General features: G+C 43.1%; 1 protein-coding gene across 1 annotated transcript in view; it reads left to right on the plus strand.

The window, feature by feature from the left end:
• Window positions 1-777: 777 nt before the first annotated feature.
• rgmb (repulsive guidance molecule BMP co-receptor b) overlaps window positions 778-24,939 on the plus strand; it is a 48,077-nt gene continuing 23,915 nt past the window's right edge. Inside the window, exon 1 of the mRNA XM_037776958.1 lies at window positions 778-846. Within this exon, the coding sequence (XP_037632886.1) occupies window positions 810-846 (37 nt within the window). The 5' untranslated portion in view covers window positions 778-809. The remainder of the gene's footprint in view (window positions 847-24,939) is intronic.

A 24,939-nucleotide genomic window follows, 5' to 3' on the forward strand; every position in this document is an offset into this window, starting at 1 on the left:
ACACAGTGAGATAGTGTCTTCTTTCCAGATGTGTGTGAGGGAACTTTTTGCCATGCTTCAACACAAAGCAGCTCTCTTTTCAGTCTTCATACCATTCCATCTTTTTCTCTTCGCCCCAGTCTCGGCTGTAGAGAATCCAATACTAATACATAATCTGATTATACATAATCTGATTAAAAAGTGGCCATAATGTTGTGAGACAGCTTCACCTTCACCTTGTGTGTTTATATGAGCGCTCATGTATGCCCAGTGGTCTTCAGATGTATTGTTTAAAATGATGACCCCCGTCCATTTTCTGTGTATGGAGTCTGAATATCCTCAATGGACCTGAAGTAAATCAGGATCCTTTGATTAGAAATTAATGAGCCCCTCGTTAGCGTAAGATGAAAGTGAGAGCTGGATAGGTCAAAGTGATGAAAGGACCTTTGCAGTACTGACTGAAGTGAACTGATCTCTACATTTGATGTACACATAGGGTATCAAAGCTATCAGCCCTTCCCCCTATTATTTCACTCACATGAAAAAAGAAACTGCTTATGAGGTTTTAATAATGCATACAAGCTTAAAAGTGGTAGCATATCTACTTCTACCCAATCCTATATTGACTCCCAACATCTATGTAGCTACTTTACAAATACAATGCACATTTGAACATGTAATGCATCTTTGTAAAAAGTCGGAGAAAGATTTTCCAAGCTGTTTTTAAAGGGTTTGTAAGTGCCATCTCTTGGCGTTTGAATTTCCTTCACTGTGTTGCTGCAGAGTGAACGTGGAATCACGGGAGACTTGCCCCCATCAGTCCACAGAGGATGTCTGCTCCACAAACAGGCATGAACAATTTTGAAGGTAATACACACATACACACCTAAGCACACACTCACAGTGTCAGCCTGTTAAATTGCTTTCTTGTTGTTTTCCAGCGTTAAGCTTCAGGGAGAGAATGCTAAATTGAGACAGGAATTGGAGAAGCTTAGGTCGGTCTCCAACAACAAGCGTGGGCTTTGTTCCTTGGGTATCATCGCTGTGCCTTTAGCCAGCTGCTGTGTGTTTGGAAACATCAAATTTGATTAGATTAGAGCAGAGGAGAGATCTACTTACTCTGCCTGTTCTGCTGCAAGTCTCCTAAACAATAATCGGCTCTCAGGTGCCGGCACAAGCAGCGAGTAAACCGGGGGCCTGAGGAGAAATATGAGGAGGGATGGCATAACCTGTTTGCAAACCCAGCTGATAAAGCCGATACACACACACACACACACACACACACACACACACATACACAAACGACTATTTCCCTCAATTAGCTCTTTAAATGTTCATGTTCATGTTCTCTCTTTCTAAAGTTTTAGCTCTATGGGGAATTTTACTGCTCAGTTTTTACTGCTAAATTCACAAACCATTGCACAAACTGTATGCAGAATGTGTAACTTTGTAATAAATGTGCATTGTAAGCGATCCACATATCAGATATAAAGATAACCTCCGTGAGTTAAATACACACATTTATGTACTAATACATTGTATGGACACAGATCAGTTTATTCAATATTTGCACTTTTGGCTTTAACTCCATGGTTTATTGAATATTTATCATAGTGTTTGTGTTTTGCACTTGCAATTCATGTGGATGCAACTCAGTCTGTGGGGTATCGTTTAACAACCTCTCGGTCTGAGCTGACTGGACCTGTGGTCCTGGACTAGACTGGCTGAATTGTGCTCCACTGTTAGGCAGGCAGGTTGGCACTGCACAGGAATAACAAGTTACTCGGAGGGCAGGTTTGCATAGAGATAAAGACTAGTTGGCAGTATAGTGAGTGCGTACACAGTGCCACATCGTGTTATTCTTATAGGATCCTGTTTTACTGCCATTCAAAAAAGGTTTAAAATGATGTGCGCTTGTTATTTATAAATGCATTGTGTGGTGTGCTTACATCAAACCTTATATAATGTCTGTAGGGATCTGTGTGTGCATGACCAGCAAGCTGGACTTCCCTTTTAGCGTCAGTGGTACATGCCCAACCCCTCAAACGGTTAGGTGGTGTGAAAGTGGGTTTATTCTTCTTGCACTTCTCTTGAGTTTGTTGAAGTTTTTTTGAGTGAGGATGTTGGAGTCCTCACATCTTTAAATGGCTTTTCTAAGGATAACACTTTGGTTTAGGGTTTTGATTAGGCTTATGTTTAAGATGAGACATTTAGTGGTTTTACTGGAAGCAACATGCTGGAACTAATTCTTGGTCGGGTGCAGTGACTTCTTTGAGTCTCGTCATCACTGTGAGGTTGCCAGGCAATCAGTGGAGACTCCAGGAAGTCACTCCAAGAAATACTCCAAGCACGTAACTCCTCCTAAAACCGCAAATTGACCTATTTACAGTTCTGTTTTTATAGGGATTACACAAACAAGATACAACATGCTTATTAGTGAGCTCTAGATGTGCTTTGGACAGAGCCAGGGTAGCTGTTTCCCCTTGTTTTTAGTTCTTATGCTATGCTAATCTAACAGTCTATTTCCTCCAAATGAAAGAGTGATATCAATCTTCTCTTCTAACTCTCGGCAAGAGGGCAAATAAGGGTACTTCCCAAAATGGTGAACTACTCCTTTAAGGTTACGTATAGTGATGTGGAATAAAGAACGGATGCAGTCAATGTGAGCATCCTCACAAAAGTATTAGGACAAATTCGTGTTTGTGTGTGTTTTTGCGCAAATGTGTGTATTTGTAAGTATGAGTGATGTAACGTAGGAGCGAGCCAGATAATAACATGCCACAGTGATAGAGAATGCTGCTAACTAACAGCAGTTCACAGATGATCCTCTCCATCACACACGCATGCACGCACACACACACACACCCACAACAACCATCGCTTGTCAGACCCTTGTAATGGGATCACTGAGGGATTGGTCACAGCACAGGTGCAAATGCTTACTCACACACACACACACAAAGGTACAACCACCCACACACACACACACACATATCATCCATAGAGGCTGAACATGGCCGTGTATCACTGGAACAGGAAAGCTGCTCTTTATCTCAGAGGTTGCCGTTGTTCAGGCCATCAGATAGCAGCTACATCTTGTGTGTGTGTGTGTGTGTGTGTGTTTGAATGCGTGCACATTTGAGTGTATCTGTGTGTCTAGTTTAATGGCATTAACTCCTGCAAGCGTGAAATGAGACAGTCTCCCACTATCTGTCTTTAAGAGCAGGGCTGAGAGAGCAGAGTGGCTGAAATGAACTGATGGATCAAGCAGACTTCCAGTCAGATGAGCCTGTTAGCTCTAATAGAAACTGTGCTGGTGTCAGTAGATAGACATCTCACAGTGAACCACAGAGACTCCCTACATTGTACCTACTATATTCTGTCTTTAATGGTAACTTGTCAGCATGATGTGATTTGGTTGCATATTGCGGATGACATATATCTGAAGAAAGGCTTCCCTCAGCTTATTTCAAAATCTTTAGGCCAGTGGTTTAGTCTTTGTGAAAATGACATCGTAGTCACCAGGGAGTCAGCTAAACAGATGCATTTTTTGTGAAGTCCTTTTGCACTACTAGAAAATGTAACACTTGTAGCTTATTAGATTCCCATAAATTCAAACAAATGGTGTGAAAATCTTCAGGATTGTCCTGACAGCAGTGTTGGCTAGCGATCAATGAGATTAGTTCATAAAACCCTGAACATGTTGTCTAAGCCTCGCCTGCAGGTCAGTGGGATTGCTAACTGTGATAAATGCCAGAGAAAGCAGATTTCACACTATCACAGAAAATCTGAAAAACATGTTTTCTTTTTCCTGTTTGGGATTTTTGATTCTGAATTGCTGTTGTGTCCAAATCCGTCTTCCAGTTCTGCGCGAGCTGTTGCCTTGGGAGAAGTGAAATAACACACACACACACTTTACACACAAGCACCAAGACTGTGCATCACAGTAATCACACCGCAAAGGATGCTGGGTAATTTGGTTAAAGATGTCAGGAACGTAAATCACCTCCAATCAGCCCTGCTCTCTCATTGGTCAATCCTTCCACCTCCAGGAGAACTTCATTGGTCACTCGTCCAGCCGGCTGTCTCTGTAGGGCTGTTCAGCTGTTGCTCACCACGACACATTGAGTCTCAATTCAAGCTCCAGTATGAACATCAAAACAGAAACATAACTCGCCATGATCGAGCCATTTCATGTGAGAAGAGAGGGACAAAGTTGTGTTTCTCTTAAAGTCTGGGTAAAGTAAAATCTGAGATTTATATCTAAACACATTATACATGTTAGAAAATAAGTGCTGAAAACATGTGAGAAGACTGTGAACTATGTAGTACTGAATTGTGGAGATAGACTTTCAAACTGTTTTTCTCCATTTTCGTGTTTTTTGAAACAGCCTGAACTCATGGCTCGATGACACACTGGAGTCATCCTTAGCATAACCCCTCCCCTAACGCATAGAGAGCCTAAGTCACGCCCTTTCCGGTGGACCTTATTTCGAAAAAAAATATGTACGGTAGTCAACGGAGAGAGACATATCATTTTTTTATCCCGTTTGAATTGCTCTATAAATCACACATATGATGTTTGTCAATTTAAAAGATAATTTTGCAAGTCAAGAAAGTCACAGTTTGTTGTAAAGCTGTTGAAGTATCAGACTGTGAAAATATGTAATAAGAAAAACTACACACCCAAAAGTCGCCTAAGTGACGTCTCTTTCTCTGAAGCTACGATGCTTGTGTGCTTCATACTGGGATGTACTGACACCAGCAATGGGTTTTGCTCGTTCTTTCTCTTCCCGGCTGATAAAAAGACCAGGAGTCGCTGGATAAATCACATCAGGTAAGATAACGTGGTATTTCTGCGTGGTCATAGCTAAGTTAGCTAGCCAGTTAGTGTTGGTGACGTATATTGTTCGAGATGAGAGATGTAGTTCACTGAGCGGTTTCTCACAAAATTAAATGATACTCTGACAAACCTACGACAAACTTTCTTGACTTAAAAAATTATGTTTTAAATTGACAAACATCGTATGTGTGATTCGTGGCGCAGTTCAAACGGGATCTAAAAAATATTGATCTCTCTCCGTTGACTACCATTCATATTTTTATCCGAAATAATGTCCCATTGGGTTCACCGGAAGGGGCGTGACGGCTCTCTATAGCATCAGTGGTTCAGAGCCTTCAGCGTTTCAGATTTGTTCACGATTTCGAAACCTAATTTTATACTCTTGCCGATTTTTTTAATCATTCAAATTTGTCTGGGTGGTTAATAACACGTCATTTTTCTGTTGTGTGACAAACTCAGAACACATATTTATTTTTGCTTTACCCAGACTTTAAAGGAATAATTCAACACTATTTATATTTGTTTTCTTGCCGACATTTAGATGAGAAGATTGATATCACTCTCAAACATAAGAGTGTTATTGATCTTCTTATCTAACTCTCAACAATAAAGTGGAAAAGTGTATTTTCTGCAAAACGTTGAACTATTCTTTTGTGGCTGACTCACTGCAGGCAAAGTGTAGCAGAGCAGTCAGGAACCCCAAATCACAACATGTACTGTGTAAATAAGTGTTTAAAATTCACTGTGTGTGTGCAAACTATGGTTTCATTGCTGCGTCGCTTTAGCTGCTGCAAGATATATATATTTACTAAATTTCAAATTAATTTCTACGCTCATTTTTAAGCACAGCGTAAAAATTGCAAAGCAGTTTGTCGTACTTACGACGTAAAGATTGAATCAAATATTGAAATGAGCTGTACTCTCTGCCATATGTTTTACATTATAAAACAGAGGTGGTGGAAAAGTTTCAACCCCCCTGACTGTAAGCTTTCTGGAGCGTATATTTCTGTCTCTGCTGTGTAGTGGGATGGTGGGAGAAGGCTTGTCACCTGCATGCGAGCACACACGTACACACACACACACACGCACACACACACACACACACACACACACACATGCTTACATATACAGATACTTTAGATGTTTGGGCCTTTGATTTTCTCCAGCCTGCACTACAAGGTAGACAGCTAGATATCTTCAAACAATACCTGGATAACACTCTGACACCCTCACTGCATATCCAGTGCTAATGATTACTTGTTAAACACAACACACACACACACACACACACTCCGAGGCCTGAACTCAGACTTAATGATTCTGTGAGCGCTGCACATCTCACAGCACTTTCCATTCGCTCTCTCTCTCCCCTCTGGCAAGGACCTTCATCACACCACCGACCATTGATTGGGACGATACAGAGCATTAATAAATGAAATGAGTGCATGTGGCCAATATAGAGAAGACTACACACACACACACACACACACACACACACACACATGCACAGGTAGAAATATGTATGCGAGAATGTCAGTATGAGTGTTGGGTGAGTGTTTGCTTTCGTGGACGGGTGCAGCGGAGGTGATGGACAGTGAAAGGAGCATACAAATGAACAGCCACCCACTAGGAAAATCATCCCACCTTGGATCTCACTGCACAGGGACCGCTCTGTCTCAGACTGCGGTTCTCAGTAAATATTCCTGGTATGTGTGTATGTGGTAGTGTACACTCTCAGGAGGGGGTGCGATGTGGAGTGGTAGAAATGCAGTGAAAGAAGAGATGCTGTGTGTGTATGTGTGTGTGTGTGTGTGTGTGTGCCCTGTCCAGGTGGATGTATTCTAGGTCAGGCTGTTTGTCAGAGCTGAGACCAGATCGATGTGGCTCTAATCTAAGGCAGTATGATGTGATTGATTACCTCATATTCTGAGGCCCTGCACATAGACCTCCACTGGGCGTGATGGACACACACACATAAAGACACACACACACACACACGATATGGTCAGTTCACCCAAGCAAAAGAATAGATTGGGATGAAATGAAATATGAGCAGATTGGTTTTGCTGGGCACAAGGCTCGACAGTCTATCCAAGAGGGCCAGGAAAGATGATGGGAGCAGAAAATGTTCATTGATACCATCTTTCATGTGTGAGATGTCAATGTGTTTTTTTTTCCAAGATTGGTTTTCCTTGGCTGTGCTATTTTTTGTCTGCATGTGTATTAATGTAAATGCACGATGTTGACAAGATGTTTGTTTTCGTAAAACCGTGAAACACTGACGCATGAGAGAACGGTTCCGTCTGAGCGACTGGAGGAGTGTGTTAAATGAGCAGAGCTGCTTGGCCCCACAGCGCGGTGGGGTGTTTGCATAATTTTACATGTTTGAAATGTTAATGACACCTCTGTAGGCTATGTTATAGTGAATCTGCTCCTAAGTGACTGAAATGAGATAGGGATGTGTGCATATAATTGTATGTGTGGGTATTTCTGTGAGTTACCAGATATTCTATGTGTGTGTGTTCTTGTTTATTTGCAATCTCTGTGTGTGTGTGTGTGTGCATCATGTGTGTATTTGAGTGTGTTTAAGCTTCACTTGGGCTTCAGCCTCTCCTCATTGACATGCATGGTGTCAGCAACCTCATTTGAACTACTGGAAACGGGCTTTGCTGTGTGTTTGCCTGCTGGGCTGCACTGCCCGTCTCTCCTGAGAACTAACGTATTGTTTGAAAATTCACCACGCCTCTTCCTCCTTCTCCTCCTCCTCCTTCTCATTTTCATTGAGGATTTAAGCCATCATATTTTCTTACTTGAAGTAAATGCAAACTTTAATTATTAACATGTTGATATCAAAGTTTTGCTTTATACATATTTATACAATATTCTTATGTAAAAATTGCACATTGAAATGGGACTGCAACGGCCTCCATTTAGGTCTAATGTTACATTATATCATAAGTCCTTCAAGCAATAGTTTGACATTTTTGGAAGTATGCTTATTCGTTTTCTTGTCAAGCGTTAAATGAGAAGATTGATACCTCTCTCATATCTGTGGGTTCAATATCAGGCTACTGCCAGCACCCGGTTATCTAGCTTATTACACGGCTTTGTTGAATACTTGATTCTGATTGGTTAATCACAGCATTGTACGGTCTGTTATTTCTTTAAAGCAGACCACTACTATGTAAAACAGACAGTTGCTATGGACACAGTTCTGACGTCGGACCCCTCGAGGACCATTTCTGTGTCAAATTATTGATTTCTTAAGTAAGTAACCGTGTAATAAGCGGGATAATGTACAGCGAGCCGGTCATTGTTGGCTCGCTGTACATTATCCCTTACTTAGCATTAAGACTGGAAACAGCTACTCTCCAAAGGTAACAAATTCTATCATTTGTTTAATTCATACAATCCACAACTTGATGTTTTTACACATGTACGACAGTTTTACAGAGGGTTATGTCACTACTCCTGGCCAAAAATACTCCTGGACGTAACCCCTCAGACGACTACAATTTATCATTTTTGTACAGATTAAACTAGGGTTGTCCCGAATACCAGTTTTTGGGCTACAAAGCTTCGGTGAGAAATATTCAAAGGTATTCGAAGCTTCATGGTGTGGCGCAGCAGGCTTACATGTTCTTCTGTCTGTCTTTCTCCATCTCCCCCGTGTCAATGCTGATGCCATACTGCTGTACACACACGCACCTCTACACACAACAAACAGTGATATCCCTCTGACAATAACTAATAATCATTAATGTTGAATATGAATAATAAATAATGTTGTGGGATTATTCCTGATTTCATGGGCTATTTCAAGATTTATACATTATTATTACATATTTATATTTGCCTATACTGTATATATATATATATATATTAAAAAACAAAGCAATCAAATACTGATTTGGAGGTTGATTACCATGGCAACAGTCGAATCTTTGGAGCATTCGGGCCAGCACTAGATTAAACAAACAAGATATAACATGTTGATAGTGAACTTTGGATCGGCCAGTTGTTACGGAAAGCTAACTGTCTCCTAGTTCCAGTTTTATAATGACCAGACAGAGATAAGATTGTTATCGATCTTCTGATCAAACTCTCGGCAAGAAAGCGAAAGTGTATTTCTAAATTGAACTACTCCTTTCATGTTTTATGTTACTAAACTGTAAAAAGAAGGCCAGCTTAGCTTAGCCAGTGCAAATGTCTAACTTGTGATTGCGTTCAGGTGAGGACAGCCTCGGGCTCACTATGCCCTGGGTATTATCTCTACAAACCAGCCAATCACACACTTTGATGTGTGTTAACATCAGATAGAGAGCATCAGCCTCCAGTATGTGATGAGTCCAGTTGCAAAGTCTCTCACATGGGTTTTGTTTCTTTTCCTTTTTTTAGCCAAAAATGTAATTAAATGCTCTCGCCTGCATCACATTCAAGTTTTGACGCCTTTCATCTTTCCCCTTAGAACTATGTGGAGCCTTTTCTGTGACTGTATTTAAATAGAAGCTGGACTTCAAACACATCATCACAAGAATCCTCACACAGCTCAGGTTCAGGTTCAGCCCCTGAGGTGGACTACGAGCGCTTCTCTTGGCCTAAATACTAATCTCCCAGTCTGCCCTGTAGCTGTACAGACCTGCTCCCTCTCAGCCTCACAGGACCACACTCACCGCAACTGAACACAGATAAGGCCACTCTGCTGGATTCATCACAGCTACTTTCACTTGCCAAATGTGTGAACCACTCCCTGTCTGTACCCCACTCTCTCTCTGTGTGACTCCCTTCTTCCCCCCTTTTGGACCTGTCTCCATGGCTGCATATTGTTGTTTTATCTCTCTCCCATTTTTCCCCATCCCATCCGTCACTCTGCCTCCATTGCACCATGGGAGGAGGAGGATGCTCCTTCATGTTGTGCCCGGGTTTGCCTCTCTGAAGTAACTGTGTGTGTCTGTGCGCTTGCATGAGGGCATGAAAGAGAGAGAAAGAGACGGGAACATCTGAAAACACCATTACAGACCAGGTGTCCTTCCATCTGTGCTGATCACAGTTTACTTTTTCCTCTCTCTCTGAGTCTGTCTCGCACCCATCCTGTCCTCACACGACTCTCATCTACACAAAGACATCCGCTACAGGACAGCATGACATTACCGAAATTACATTCTGCAAATGCGAAAATGAGTAAGAGCGACGGAAAAAAGGGGGATAGGGCAGAAAGGAGAGGGGTGGTGTTGAAGAAGAGGAAGAAAAGGGGAAAGCCAGAAGGAGGAACTGGCTGGGGGGCAGAGAGATAAGGAACAAAAGAAAGAGCAACACAAAAAAGGATGCTACGGAGGGAAAATAACCAGTGTTTACAGGGATTTAGATGAAAAAGAACAACAAAGGGGTTTCATGTGGAAGTAGAAATTAGTATTTGAATAAAGAAATGGTGTATAAATATTAAGGGAAAGGGGGAGGCTATAGGGGAATAGAAATGTGGCAGAGGCATTGGTTAGGTCACCTCTGCTGATATACATGCAATTTTATGCAGTGTTTGATGTGTGTGTGCGTGTGTGTGTGTGTGTGTGTGTGTGTGTGTGTGTGCTTCTCAGCAGAGCCAGGGGAGCCTATATAGTTCAGGCTCACCATTAAAACATGTCTGAGGGCTGCAGGAGGCAGCTGAGCCTCCCCCGGGGGAGGACAGCTCACTGCCTGGCGGATGGACGGATCCTATGAATGTTTATGTGGATGTATGGATGGATGGATGGACGGTACTCAGATTGTCATGTGAACAGACTGATGTATAGATTGAGATGTCTACCTGTAAATGGAGAAACAGACTGTAATATTAAGCTCCAAAACAGATGTCAACGAGGTGAGGTCTCTGTAGGCGGAAATTCTCATAATTATTTTTTTCAGCCCTGTCTGTCATTCACAATGCAGCAATTTCAGAACCAAACAAGAATGTTCACTGTAGCAGCACGGTTGATAACAGTAACATAGCACAACAGTGGCAATCCATGCTTTGTGGTGATAAGTGGCCGTTGATGAGTTGTTTTATACATTGCACTTTTTAGAGAGACAGTTCCTTCATTTTTGGTTTGTTTGGGTTTTCTTCTGTTCAGTCATGTTGGCCATCAGTAGTAGTTGTGATTGCGTTCAGGTGAGGACAGCCTCGGGCTCACTATGCCCTAGGTATTATCTCTACAAACCAGCCAATCACACACTTTGATGTGTGTTAACATCAGATGGAGAGCATCAGCCTATGAGATGAGTCCAGTTGTGATGAGATTTTTAAAAGACTGATCTTAGAACAGCAGGTACAAACAGGAGGATGAAGGTTGTCTCTATGAATCATTAATCAGCAAACAGATCTAAAATTATCATTTATTATGAGGGACCTTCCTTCTTAAGGATCACCTCAGGGCTTAAATATCTATCTATATCAGGGGTCTCCAACCTTTTTTCCTCTGAGAGCTAATTTGCAAAATGAAAGTGGCCGAGAGGTACTCATAGCACCAAGTTGTACATTGCCAATAGCAGACATAATTTCTGTCTTACTTTTATGGTCCTTTAATACCGCAGTCATCACCTCTATTGCAATGCCTGCCATAGGCGAAGGGCTTTTTGTTTAGTTAGGATATGTGCCACTAAACGAAGCCTTTTTTGCTGCATTGGCCTTCTTCGTCAATTTGTTAGAGAGAATGTTTTCTTTTAAAGCTGCAGTAGGCAGAACGTTTTTTGGCATCATTGGGCAAAACATCCATAATAACATTTCAGCATATTGTAATTCAAGTGTTCTGTGAGAAAACTAGACTTGTGCACCTCATCATGGCTCTGTTTTCAGGCTTTAGAAAATCTAGCCTGTGACGGGAGACTTTGGCCAATCACAGGTCATTTCAGAGAGTGCGTTCCTATTGAGCGTTCCTATTGGCTGTGCGCTGGCTGGTGGGCGGTGAATGGTATTTCCTCAGCTGATCTCAATGGCTGCCGTGTCACAAACTTTCTCATTTTACAGCTAAACAGTACACGCAAGATGTTTCTGAAAACATTTTATATGAGAGAAATAGGCATTACAGTAACAGAATATTGATTCATATTTGATCAGTGCTGCCTAGTTTGATCGTTTGATTGGAGTTCGCGAGTGATTGACAGCTGCTCAAGGACGGCAGACTCCAGCTCGGCTCTGATTGGTTGTTTTCTTCCGGTCTGTGAAATCCTGCAGATGCCATTAGGAACACCGGAGGACACAGAGGCACATTTTTTTCAGATTACCAGTCTCATGCACTACTGTCAGGATATAGTGACCGTTTTATAAAAATACCTTTTTTTAAATCTTACTTGCTCCAATTCTACCCACTGCAGCTTTAAGTGTTGTTTTCAGCGCCTTTACCTTCTCTTTTCGTAGACCGCTAGCAGTATCCCGTATTACTTATGTATTTTGGATCAGTGACATCAATACAACTCTGTTTTCCTGGAGGACTGGACTGATTGTCTTTTCTCTGCTCTGTCCCAAAGAGCCACACTACCTGCTCCGGCCATCATTCATGTTCACCCACACACATCATGTCACCCCTCTTCAGCCGTGGTAAAATATGACCAAGCACTAATAATGATGTTGTTGTTTGCCGTACGTTATTCACTGCCACCTCCTCTTATCTGACATTTGTGTCCGTGTTGTCAGATATCCTGTGATGTATGTATCTCCTCTGATTTACTGATGGCCTCTGGTTCAACCGAGGCGCTTAACGGCTTCCTGTCAATATTTGAAACAAACCAGTCAGACAGACAGACCGCTGTGGGCTCTGCGTGCCTCTCAGGAACACGTTAGAAATAAAATGTTCAACTTGATTTCGTTGATAAATGCTTTGATCAGTGTGCATGTTAAATGTGGGCTAGGTGAGGTTACGCTGGACTGCTGTTAACAGGTCTTCCGGCTGGTTTAGCAGTAGTAGGAAGTGTACAAATCAGCGCTGATACACCTGGAAGCTCTGAGATGAGAAAAAAAACGAGCAACCATGGTTACAATGACACACTTTCCCTCAACAATGGCAGCCAGGCACCTGACCCACTTTTTTTGCCCCATCTGTAAAAGGGTGCCAAAGTCTCTCCTCAGAGCATCATGGTACTACATGTGTGCAGCTCTCCTCAGAATCGCGTCTGACATCTCAAGACTCCCAGCAGCTCCGGGTCACCCAGAGGCCAGCCAATCAGAGAGCTTGTAGTAAAGTCCTCGCCAGACCCCCCTGGCAGAACCAAGAAGCATAACAGTGTATCATCTTAATCAGACAGACATCTGGAGAGTCTGGAGCTCCTATATTCATCCGTCCTACCTCTGGGGTTTTATGAATGGTGTAAATATCTGTTATGTTGCCCCTTGTGTATTACACACAACTCTTTATTTGATCTGGATTATCTCACACTCAAGGGGGCAAAGGGAGAAACAAGGGTGAAGTCTCGCTGTCTCTCCGTTTCTCTCCCTCAGAGGTGATTTAAGGAAACGAGCAGCACTTAGAAGCTCTGGAGTCAGACGTCTGGATGTATCAGCTCAACCATGCATGTGTGTTGTGTGTGGGGGGGTCTGATTGAATGTGTAATTCTGTGTGATGTACTGTAGCAGGCACCTGCTGGTGCACTTTTATGGGACTGACCTCGCAGACGCACTCTCGCTGCGCTCCAGACGCAGGTTTAGTGCACTCAGTATTTTGGTGGTGGTGAGATGGAAAAATGGTCCGCACAGCCTGAAGCAGAACAGTTTGTTTCATTTGCCACCAAACAGGTTCTCTCATTCGCTGTTTCACACACAGTTGTTTCGTTTAGGTGATTAAAAAGGCACTGAGGTGCTTTCGAGATAATGTTTCTTGAAATTGTGTTGTTATTTGAGGGGCTTCTTTAAAGAATACTGCACCGATCAATATCGATGAGAGCCAGAGAGATGGTCTTTTTTATTCCAAACATTCTTCTTACTTGTCAAAGGCTGCTGTTGCCTACATTACCCACAATGCAGAACAGGTTTTACTATATGATGGTATGTATTATTTTAATTAAATACAGGCAAATATACTTTATGTTGCCTTGTTTTAGTTGATGGTTTACCATTTACAATGTGCGCTTCCATTGTTGTGTGACATCAGACTACTGTGTCCTTTACACGTAGGAGGTCAGAAATCTTTGAGTTCCCAGTTGCATCTGGAACGCAGCCTTCGCGGCTAATGTAGCCTCAGGGCGCCAGCCTCGAGCACAGATGAGGAGCAGAGTGCAGAGGTCTGCTAAGCTCACTTCTTTTTAACTCCACACCCTCAGATTTATCAGATTTCGTGCAGCTCTCTCTGGAGCCACAAAACGCTTTATACAACTTTTTCAACACCAGCAGCAGTAGTAGTAGTAGACCTGTAGACCTGTAAACAGACTTTGAAGTGTAAAATTAGTGGAGTTTACCCTTTAATGAAAGTTGCATATTAGGACATTATTTGGCCTTATCTGTGTTTGACAGTGGCTGTGCATTAATTGCATTTACCATTGTTTTCATATTCGGAAAACACTTTAATAAGAACATTTGTTGTGGAAATGTGCCCTGCAGCAACCACTTGGGACCAATCACTGCAATTAAAAATTCCATTATGGGGGAAGGAAAATTAATTGCTGGAATCTAATGGGAATTTAATTAATTACTCATTTTTATTACAGCAGCTCAAAAAAGAGACAAGATAAGCTTTATGATTTAAAAAAATTGCTGCATTATTCCTCCATGTTTTATGAAAATAAGGCCAGTATAGTTTAGTAATTACTGCACGCAGGTAAGAGATCTCTATCAGTGTTGGGCGCAATTAACACATTCAGTGTTTGTAATTAGGTACGCTCTTGTTTGTAAGTGTTTTTCATCACATTTGCATACTAGGATGCATTGTGTTTGTACAACAATGTGTAATTGTTTGTTTATCTCCATTGGTAAGCCTTCCCAAAGGCTAATACAACCAATATGGTGTCAGTTTTCTATTCAAATGTCAGTCAGTTAGAGAGACAACAGCGACGTGTTTCCCCTGCTCTGTTTTCATCCTGAGAGATGTGGCACCTGGAACATTACACTGCCCCCCTCATTTAGCCCATCTGTCTCCCCGAGCCTCCTCTTTACTCCTTCAGTCCTCTAACCTCAATCTTTTTATCCAACTCCAGTTCAGCTCCTCTTCTTTCCTCTCCTCTCCTCAAATTCTCCCCCTGTCTGCTTCCCTTTCTTCCCCTGCCTCTCTCCTCCTCCTCTGGTTGTCTGGGACTCTTTCAGTCCCTTACATCGTCTGACAGCCTCAGAATGGAAACACAAGGGAGGGTGGAAGATGGAGGCAGAGAGATAAAACAGCAAAAAGCCAAGTGAAGTCATACTTTCAGCTTCACTGCTTCTTCACCCTACTCTTCCGTACTTTGCTGTCCCCTCTTTTGCTTAATGTTTGAAAGAGCTTTTATTCCTCAAATTCTCTGCGCTCTCATGAATAACACATGAGCATCAGCAGCAAACTCTCTCTCTCTTTTGCTTTATCCCCACCCTGTTTTGTTTTCTCACACGCACACACAGATCAGATACACACTCTTACACACACAGATGGCCTGGTCCAGGTCATTTCCTCTGTGGATGGAGGATAACTGGATTTACCAGTCTGTTGTGTTCTGTTGTTCTGACAGATCTGTTTATGGACAGAAAAAGGCAAAAACACAACGAGCTAATAAACTGCACAGTGTGTATGTGTGTGTGCGTGTATGTGTGTAAATCCTCGAGGACTTTTACATCTGCAGCAGCAGCACCCTACTGATGAACACACTGCCCCTACAGTTCAGTAATAGTGGTAGTAGTTAATAGCATATCAACCACCTTGTGACAGTGTAATGTTAAGTTAATGCGTTTAGCGGATTATTCCATTATGGCTCTCTGTGTTTTGCTGAGAAGACATAATGGCGTTATTTCTCATTCCTGTCACTGTGTGTGGTTACTAACATTTTTTCCCGCTTTATGTTGCACACAGTCGTCTGTGCACGTTGTATTATTACTCTCCTGAAAAAGCTGTTTCCCCATCAAGGCTGATAGAGTTTCCAGTGGAAGTGCTCGCGCTGTTTAAAACTCAGATATGTCATTTTGCAGAAAATGTTTCAGCTGCTGAAAAGTAAATGTGCCACACGCCTCCGGAGATGAATGAATGAAGTTCCCCAGCCGGATACTTGTATCCATAAAACACTTTTTGGAGCTAGAAGGGAGCCATTTGGCAGCGGTGGTTCACTCTTTTGTCATTTTCTGTAGACAGAAGTGTTTTTTTAGGCTAGAAAGTGGGATTTTGTGTCATTTAAGCACCTGATGATAACATGACAGCGTTTCTCTCCAACTGTTTTTTACACATACTCACCTGTCTGGGCATTAAAACTTGGAAGGAGAAAGCAACATCTGGCTAAAGCAGACTTTATGTTTAGCTTGAGCCTTTAGCAGGTGTGTGTTTCTATATATATGTGTGTGTGGTTGATCCAGGTCTGCCTGTGGAAGTGAGTGTTGCACGGAAATAACCAAGTTGGCCAATTAACTGAGCGTGAAGTCATCAGCCCACACAGCCCCGTTACAGTTTAAAAGCCCCCCACGCTTCAAAATAAACACACACGTACACACACATACAGGTCTCCAAACTAAACAAACCATTAAAGTTAACTATCCTTCCCCAGGGTGTCGTCTGTCGGGAGGTGCTGAAACATAACATATTTCATGTTTCTGACTTAAGCTGTCAGTCAGCTGCCAGCTTTACTGTAAGCTGCAGCGTTCCAGTCTGAGATCACGGATCAACCGACAGGCAGAGAGACACAAAGACAGACAGGCCTGCGCTGCTGGAGATGTCTCCTCTTTTATCATTCAAACAGCGAAGGTGGCATGCTGTGAGAAGCTAATTTAGACATCACAACGTCACCGCTTACAATCAGTTTAGCTGTAATTAGAGGGGTGGACACCTAGTTATCACGGCTCCGTTCCCTTTGTTATTTGCATGACATGGCCTCGATGGATGCTCGAAAGATGACTTGTCTCCATTCAGGGACGGTGGATATGTTGTGTACCAGGTGGGGACAGGACTAGTTGAATTCAGATTGATTACTATTTGTCCTCGGAGCACCTGCTTAAACACGTACACACTCACACGCAGCGGTGGATGAATTCCCAGTCCTCTGTTTGAGCTGCATTACAAATGCATACGTAGTATTTAGAGTGGCACAGAGCTCCTTTCATATGGAGATGCATCCAGGCTTCGACCTGCCACCTCCTATCTGCTGCTGCATTACACCCACAGCTGCCCCCTCTGACTTTAATATATCTCTTATCCTTCCTCTCTTCCTTCCTCCGTGTCCGCTCCATATATTATAATAACTCTTTATTCACTGCAGAGCAACTTCTATTAATAGGGATGACAGTGATGCTGTCCCAGTTGTTTGCCTTTGTTGGTAGCCTAGATACTAAATTAATGATTGTAAATGCAGGGACTGTGAATACTAAAGGACTGAAATGTAAATGCACAGCACAGAGAAAATGAGGAGAAAAGAACTCCCAGATAGCCGGGGGTGACCGCTTTTTTCTAGTCTGCCAGGAGATAAATATGACGGAGATGAATGTCAGCGAGGCTCATTGTTTGGCCGCCATGGTGTCGGCGACTCATCATGTATGTCAGCAGGTGTGTGTGTGCTAATTATATGCACGCTCCAGTCTGATTGTCAGTCTGACGTGTGCTCTCACCTTTTGTCTGAGGGAGGAGGGGAGAGGAAGGAAGAGAGCAGCGAGAGAGACAAAGCTTTGGAGGAAGTTTAAGAGGAAGCAGGAGGCTGTGATCAAGCTTTTGTCAGAGATTTGTGTGTGTGTGTGTGTGTGTGTCAGACAGAACGAGGGAAAGAAGAAGCCTCGCCATGACAATATATCCGTTGCTTAGCAGGTGCAGTCTGACCTGCCACGCTCTCCCCCCACCTGCATCACTCTCTTTTCTACTCCATCTCTCCCCTCTGCCAAACAAAGGCAAGGAAGTCTGTTTCTACTGATGTCAGGCTGAACAAAGACACAGGATGAAACACTCCTCCGCTGTAGCATTGCCTTTTATGTGCACACTACTTCAAAACACGTTTTACTTCTGTGACACCACCATCCCCGACTATCGTTTTTACTGCCATATATATTTATTCTATTTATATATACATATATTCATATGTAGGTCACTGTCGCAGTGTACATAATACTTTTTATGGTGTCACTGAGCCAGATTGTTTAAGGTTGTGTAGTCGTGTTGGCCTCTACTTGACATTTCCACCATCTAAAACAGCAACACCTGAACTGAACACTTCGACCGTCGATACATATATTTTCCCTCCTCCCCCCCACACACACAAGAACACACACAAACTCCTTCAAAGATCAGCCATTGATCTTCTCTCTCTCCCCCGCCTGGGCAATTATCTCCCTAATTATTCAGAATCCATCTTCTGCTCAGTGTAGGCCGTCAACCAGGAAACTATGAGTGTGTGTGTCTGTGTGTGAGGATGTGTCGCAGGGTGGGACAGAAACTGTTTCCCTAATTGCTTAAAAAAAAGACAGGGAGCCTGCTCTGGCTGACATTTGCTTGCACCCTGCAAACAGCAGCCTGCAGTGTAAATCAGGCACCAGTGTATGCACAGGCCTCCCTGCTAGACACACACACACACACAGGACCACCACATGGACAGTAAGTCAAACCTGTCATATTTAGAGAGCCATTAAGGAAGAGTCAGCACCCCAGCTCTTATTAATGATGTCACTGTGGACAGTATGTCGTATTAATGATGTCACAGCAAGAAGTGAGTTACAGCAGCGGGCGTTCATCCGCCTGTGTGTGTGTTTGTGTTTGTGTGTGTTTATGAGAGTGTGTGTAGAGTGGATAGAAGAGGGGTGGAGCAGTGCTTCATTTGTAACACGGCCCGACCTTGATGCCTGGGAATGAACGATGGGGGAGGGGAGGAGAGGAGAGGTGTAACATCTCTTTGTCATCACCCCCTATCCTGTGGTTTTCCACTCGGCCCTGACGCTCTGCTCTGTGGCGCTTTAAAGTAGCACAACCTCGCTTTGTGTGTATGTGTCGGAACGCTGTCCTTTGCTTTACCAGTGCGGTGTGTGTGTGTGTATACAGGCTCAGACACCAGAACAACACCGGAACATTCCTCTGGCCTGACCGGGATTACACCATGCAGTCATGCAGAGAGAGAAAGAGAATAAAGAAAAGTGCGAGAGAGCAGAGTTTCTTTATTGGCTGCTACATGGTGATGCTGCAAATGCATCAATAACAGCTGAGGCAAAAAAGGCAGACGCAACAGTGGTTTTATTAGATATTCTGGCCTCTAAAAGCTGATGTCAGAGCTTTACGTGAAGCTGATGTCAGTTAAGAGGAGTTAAGAGAGGAGAGGTCAGCCTGCCGTGTGTGTGTGTGTGTGTGAGAGGTTATGTGCACATATAGGTGCTGACTGCACGGTTCCACGCAACACCAAGGTTGGGTTAGTGTGAACAAACACAATTTACAGTGATTTATACCTTGACTGGCGAGGACAAGGTTACATAGAGGACTCCCTTTTGTGCCTTTATACAAGCTGGACAAAAGATGTGTACACTATTTTTCTCTTTTTATTCTCCACTCCCCCTCACCTCGCCTCTGATTTTTATTTTGCCACTCTTATAAAAATTCAATATCCTTCTTTTGGGGTAGAAATGCTGCCACTGCTGTGTGTGCATGTGTGTCAGAGAGAAGTGATGCTCTTCCTACTGTGTGTTCAGTGATTGCCTCACTGTGGCCCACAAACCCCTACTGGCAATAGTATTAGCATCTGGAAAACAGTGTGTGAGAGGGTGTGTGTCCTGCAGCCTCAGACTAATGATGTTTTTGACCCGCTCTTTGTCTTGAAACAAAGAGGTGCTCGTGGCCATGCTCTTCTTGGTCACACACATAATACACACTTATTGAAGAGACAGCTCTGCGTGTGTGTGTGTCTAATATGTGCATGTGTCTGTGACAGCTGCGTCCACGTTGAGGACTCTTCATTGAGATGCATTGAAATTATTTGGGATGTGTGTGTGTCTGAAGCAGCTCTTCAAACAGCCCCAGCCCTATAGTCAAATCACCTCTACTTCAGTGTGTGTGTGTGTGCGTGTGTGTGTGTGCGTGTGTGTGTGTGGATTAATGAATGAAACTAGTCGGAGGATGTAATCTCCATAAGTGATGACTTAAGAGTGCAGATGCATTTTGAGGTAATTATCTCTATTGGTCAATGTTGCCTTTGCCCACACACACACACACGCACACACACACACACCTCTATGGGGGGTGGGGGGGTATACTGTATGTGCTTCAATTATCACCAAAGTCACCGTGTGCTGTCCTCACACAAACCAGAGCTGGAAATATCATAGCAAACAGCTTTGGACAAACAGAGATGTGGACACACTTCCAGTCTCATTCACACATTTAGTGACCAGAGCCACAAACACACAAGCCTCATTACACACATGCATTCGCAGACTTACGCACACACACATCAGCTGACGGTAAAGTAAATACAGCTATACGTAACGTCAGATATGACTTGCTTATCAGGCGTCAGGCAGTCCACAGATTCTGCACTCTTTCAAGGTGAAACGATATGAATAAAATAAAGATGATTTTTTTCTGTGAAGTGGGCCGGCATTGCAGAGTATTAAGCCCATAATTGTCTATTGAGTCAGTCCCACAGGAATTTGTGATTGAATTACCCACAAAGTCATCCGGTCTCTGTAATATATGTGAGAAGTTTTACACATCAATGCGTAAAATAATCCATTTCAGAAACTTACACAAGCCAAAGTTAAAAACAAATCAATCCTCAATCACTCGTCATGAACTAGATCAGCATCAGACCCACAAATGTGCAAAACTGAGAGTCACTACCGTGCAGCTTGGTGTTAATAATGACGTGGGCATCTTTCATGGTTATATATAGTAGAATCAGTAATCATTTACACCTACAGTATTAGGGGACTCAGATGTATTTCACAGTTTGCTTAAATACACTATTCTTGTATCCTATATTGTATAAATTCCCTTACTCAAGACTACCAGACTTAGGCCTTGTCCACATGTACACAGGTATTTTGTAAGCATCGTTTTTTCTCATTTGTTCTCAAAACAAATCCCGTCCACACAAGCACAGTTTAAAAAAATCTCCATCCAGATGAAAACGCAAAAACACCGTTCTCATTCCAACTCGTCACATACTGCCGCTTAAAACTACTACGTTTGTAAAGTGAAAATGAAACTGAACGTTGTGAACACGAGACACGAACAAACAGCTGATTGTAACATGAAAGTGAAACGCTTGGATGAAAGCCTTTTACATTTATATGTAAAAGCATAAAAAAGTTTTATTTTAGGTTATTTGGCTGCCGTTCATGGGTGTATTTATGCCGCCGTTGCACGACATGTCGCGTCATTAGTGAAAACACCGCTTGGGTGTGGACGAAAGGCCAAATCACATAGAAAAAGCTACATTTACAAAAAAAAACGAAGAAGGACAAGGACTTAGGCCTTAGATTCACACAAATTAAAAAGACTGATAGAGTTATTTTGGTGTTTGGTTTACCAGCCAAGATTTTCAGTAGGCCAATCTTCTAAAACTGTTAGACGCAGCTGAAATGAGCTGAAGTATTTGATGGACTCAGGCTTGTGTTGTGAGTCCAAAGGCGGTTCTTCATCTAGTCCTGTCTATCAGCACTGTAATTTGTGCCTTATTATTTAGAAATAAAGCCAAGAGAAGTCTGCAGGTTTCTTTTACCTTCATTAAGAGATGAATTTATGCTTCAGAAACCCCACATTTATTAGCTGATGCAGCGTTTTTGAGGCTTTGGGTGCTGGTTTGGTGCTACTGGGTGCAAGGGGTTCTGAAGCACATATAATCCCACTCTCACACACACACTGCTGCATACACTAGTGGGTAGCGAGGGTTATCTCCAGTCCCAGATGGGCGACTAGCCGCCAGACCCTAAAGAAACTATGTGCGGGTGTGTGTGTGTGTATTAATGTGTGTATAGCTCTCTCTCTCTCTCTCTCTCTCGGTCTGCCGTGGTTGACGGAGGACAGAATGTGTAGCTGAACGCTGGACTTCAGTAACTGCGCAGAAATCTGTGCATGTGTGTGTGTGTGTATAAATGTGTAGTCAGGGATAGCTATGGGAAAGGATTAGGACAGCTTTAGACAGGCTTTGTTTAATAAGCAGCACAACGGCTGCTCCGGATGGGAAACCACCCAACTCCAAGCACACACAGACACACACACATGTACAAAAACACCACAAACAACACAGGAAAGATAGGCTGAAAAAGCTTGGACCCTTGGTTTTGTTATGGTGGAAGCTGGGCTGTGGTTAAGTGTGCTGTATTAGTGTGTGTGTGTGTGTGTATGTGTGTGTGTGTGTGTGTGTGTTGGATTTCTGTTCCAGGGATTGGGGTCCCTGGCTGTGGTAATGGGACCGATGGAGCTGAAAGCGAGGGATGAACCAGGGGATAAGGGATGGATAAAGGAAAGGATGGAACTGTGCACATTGCCCAAGGAGCTCTGCACTGATTGGCTCAGAGTGACCGCATGTGTGTGTATCATACATGTGTGTGTATGTGCGTATATATGTGTGTATGTATCCCTGCAGATGTGAACAGCTTAGCAATTTTCTCAACGGACCAATTAGATGAAGGGAGTTTGGTCCCCATGTGTGAAAGCCTCCTCCTGGTAATAGGAGCTTGATTAGTGGGTGTATTAACTGTGTTCTAGCCAATGTGATTGTGTGTGTGTGTGTGTGTGTGTGTGTGTATCCTGGGTGTGTAAGAGAAAGATTAAACTTGGCTTCCAGTGATTTGTGCTTACTTGTGTGAGTATATCTGTACGTCTGAGTCTAGTCAGTGAAGTGATGCTAATTCAGCGAAGGCAGCCCCAAAGAGAACGAGCCGAATCCCATCCGTCTACTTAATGCATGCAAATGGATTCCTACTGTGTTCTAACACACAACAGAGATTTTACCATCAGAACGTCGATTCTCAACTAGGTCAGTGGGATCAGACAGGCAGAGATCTGGAGCTAAAGGCGAGGAAACACTTTAACTAGCGTGTTTCTCGAAACTGCGCCGTTATCCCACAAAGGCGTGATGTTAGAACTGACGGCTCCGGTAATGGAGAGGGATGATGAAAGTGTGATGGGGGGGAGAGTGGGAAAGAGGGAAGGAGGAGGAGAGAACGCTAAAGATGGAGAGAGAGAGGGCAAGAGGAGAGAGGTGAGGCCTGCTTCTGAGCACCACTCCTGGGAGCCTAAATGCTTCCTCATCAGTAAACAGTGAATAATTCATCTAGTTACCATAGAGAGCACACACACACACACACATCTGCATGTGCACGGACACATGCACACACTCAACAAAAAACATATTCATGTCACAGACAGGCCATTTTTACAGCAGACAGACAGCCAGGTCCAGTGTGCAGCTTTTATTATTCACTAGCTTATGAACTCTGCGGGACCCTTCACTCTTTGACTGTCTGCATGTGTGCACATGTGTGTATTTGTGTGTGTGTGTGTGTGTTTGTACAGTTTGTGTGTATCTGCGGCAAGAAAGAGTTTCATTTTTCTAAATCTGTAAGGTTAGAAAGGAGGACAGAGAAGAGAGGCACGCAACATTCCCCTATCCGTGACCCTGATGCATTCACACACACTTACGCACACTTACACACACACACACACACACACACACACACACACACACACACGCACACACACACACACACACATGGAAATGACTCGAACAGATGATGAGAGTTGACTGTTCTGCTTTTATCCCAGAAACAAATATATAATTCCCATTTTCTCAGGACCTCCTGTGTTTATTACAAACACATATTTTCTCACATATGCATATACATACATACACACCTCTTGCACTCACACATTCGTTCTCCCACACAATCAGCAGAGAGGTGCGAATTCCCTCCACGTTCACACAGACCTTCATTCCAGCTCAAACCCGTGTCTTTAATTCATATTTGTCATGTATAATAACTGGATGTCTTAGCGGCATACCGCTGCGTGCTGCAGAATAAAAGAACACTACTTTATTTCATTTCCATAACTCCAGCCTGTGAATTATTATTATGCTAATGTTGTTGAGGAGCCTACTGCCACTGTGTGCGCCAAGGTGCCTGCCTCGCTTTTCTTTTTTTTTTTTTTTATAAACTGAAAGGAAAACACAATGAAACACAATAAGCGGCGGAATAATCAATGGTAAACTGTTTACAAAAGCGGCTCGCGTTGCCGTTCCTTCTCATTATTTGATCACGGCAGTATTTCACATTTAAAACGAAACCAAATATGAAGCAGAGGGCTGTGACATGGTAATGAGGTACACAAGGAGGAAATGGGGTTTTGTCTCTGGGTAATTTCAGCCCTGCCTGCCTGTGTGTGTGTGTGTGTGTTGTTTGAGATGACTGATGTGTCTGACCATAACCTCTGCCCCAGAATGCTATGGACACCTGTCTTCCCACGCAAGATCCTGCAGGACCCTCCCGCTCAATGCAGGCCTGATTTATTAGACCCCAAGGGCTCCCTCTCCCTCTCTCCGGCTTTCTCTGTCTGTCTTTCTTTTTCTCTCTCTTTCACTCTCTGACACACACACATACTCCGACAACTCTCATCCTGAAGGGCCAGAGAGAGAAAAAGAGAGAAATGGCTCCTGTCATTTTTCCTCTTTTAACTGGGGCTGTGCAGCGGTCTCTGTCACAAAGCCCCCGAGGGGAGGACATCAACCAAAGGAAAAACCTTTCACACTTTATTGTCTTTTACCACAGAGAGCTCATATCTATTTTCTCACTCTCTCACTCTGTCTTCCCTCTTCTTTTTTTTTTTTTTTTTTACTTCTCACACATTCCCTTCATTCATCTTCTTCCCCCTTTTCCTCGGCCTCTGTAGGCTACATCTCTTCCTACATCTATATTTTATAAAGCTTGACGTTTTGACAATGCCCTTTGAGTGTGCCAGCTTGTCAAAAATACAGAGAGGGCAAAGAGAGGGAAATGGGGGAAGAGAAGGAAAGAGAGAGAGAGAGAG

The sequence above is a fragment of the Sebastes umbrosus genome, chromosome 8 (assembly GCF_015220745.1).
Source record: "Sebastes umbrosus isolate fSebUmb1 chromosome 8, fSebUmb1.pri, whole genome shotgun sequence".
NCBI classification, from domain to species: domain Eukaryota; kingdom Metazoa; phylum Chordata; class Actinopteri; order Perciformes; family Sebastidae; genus Sebastes; species Sebastes umbrosus.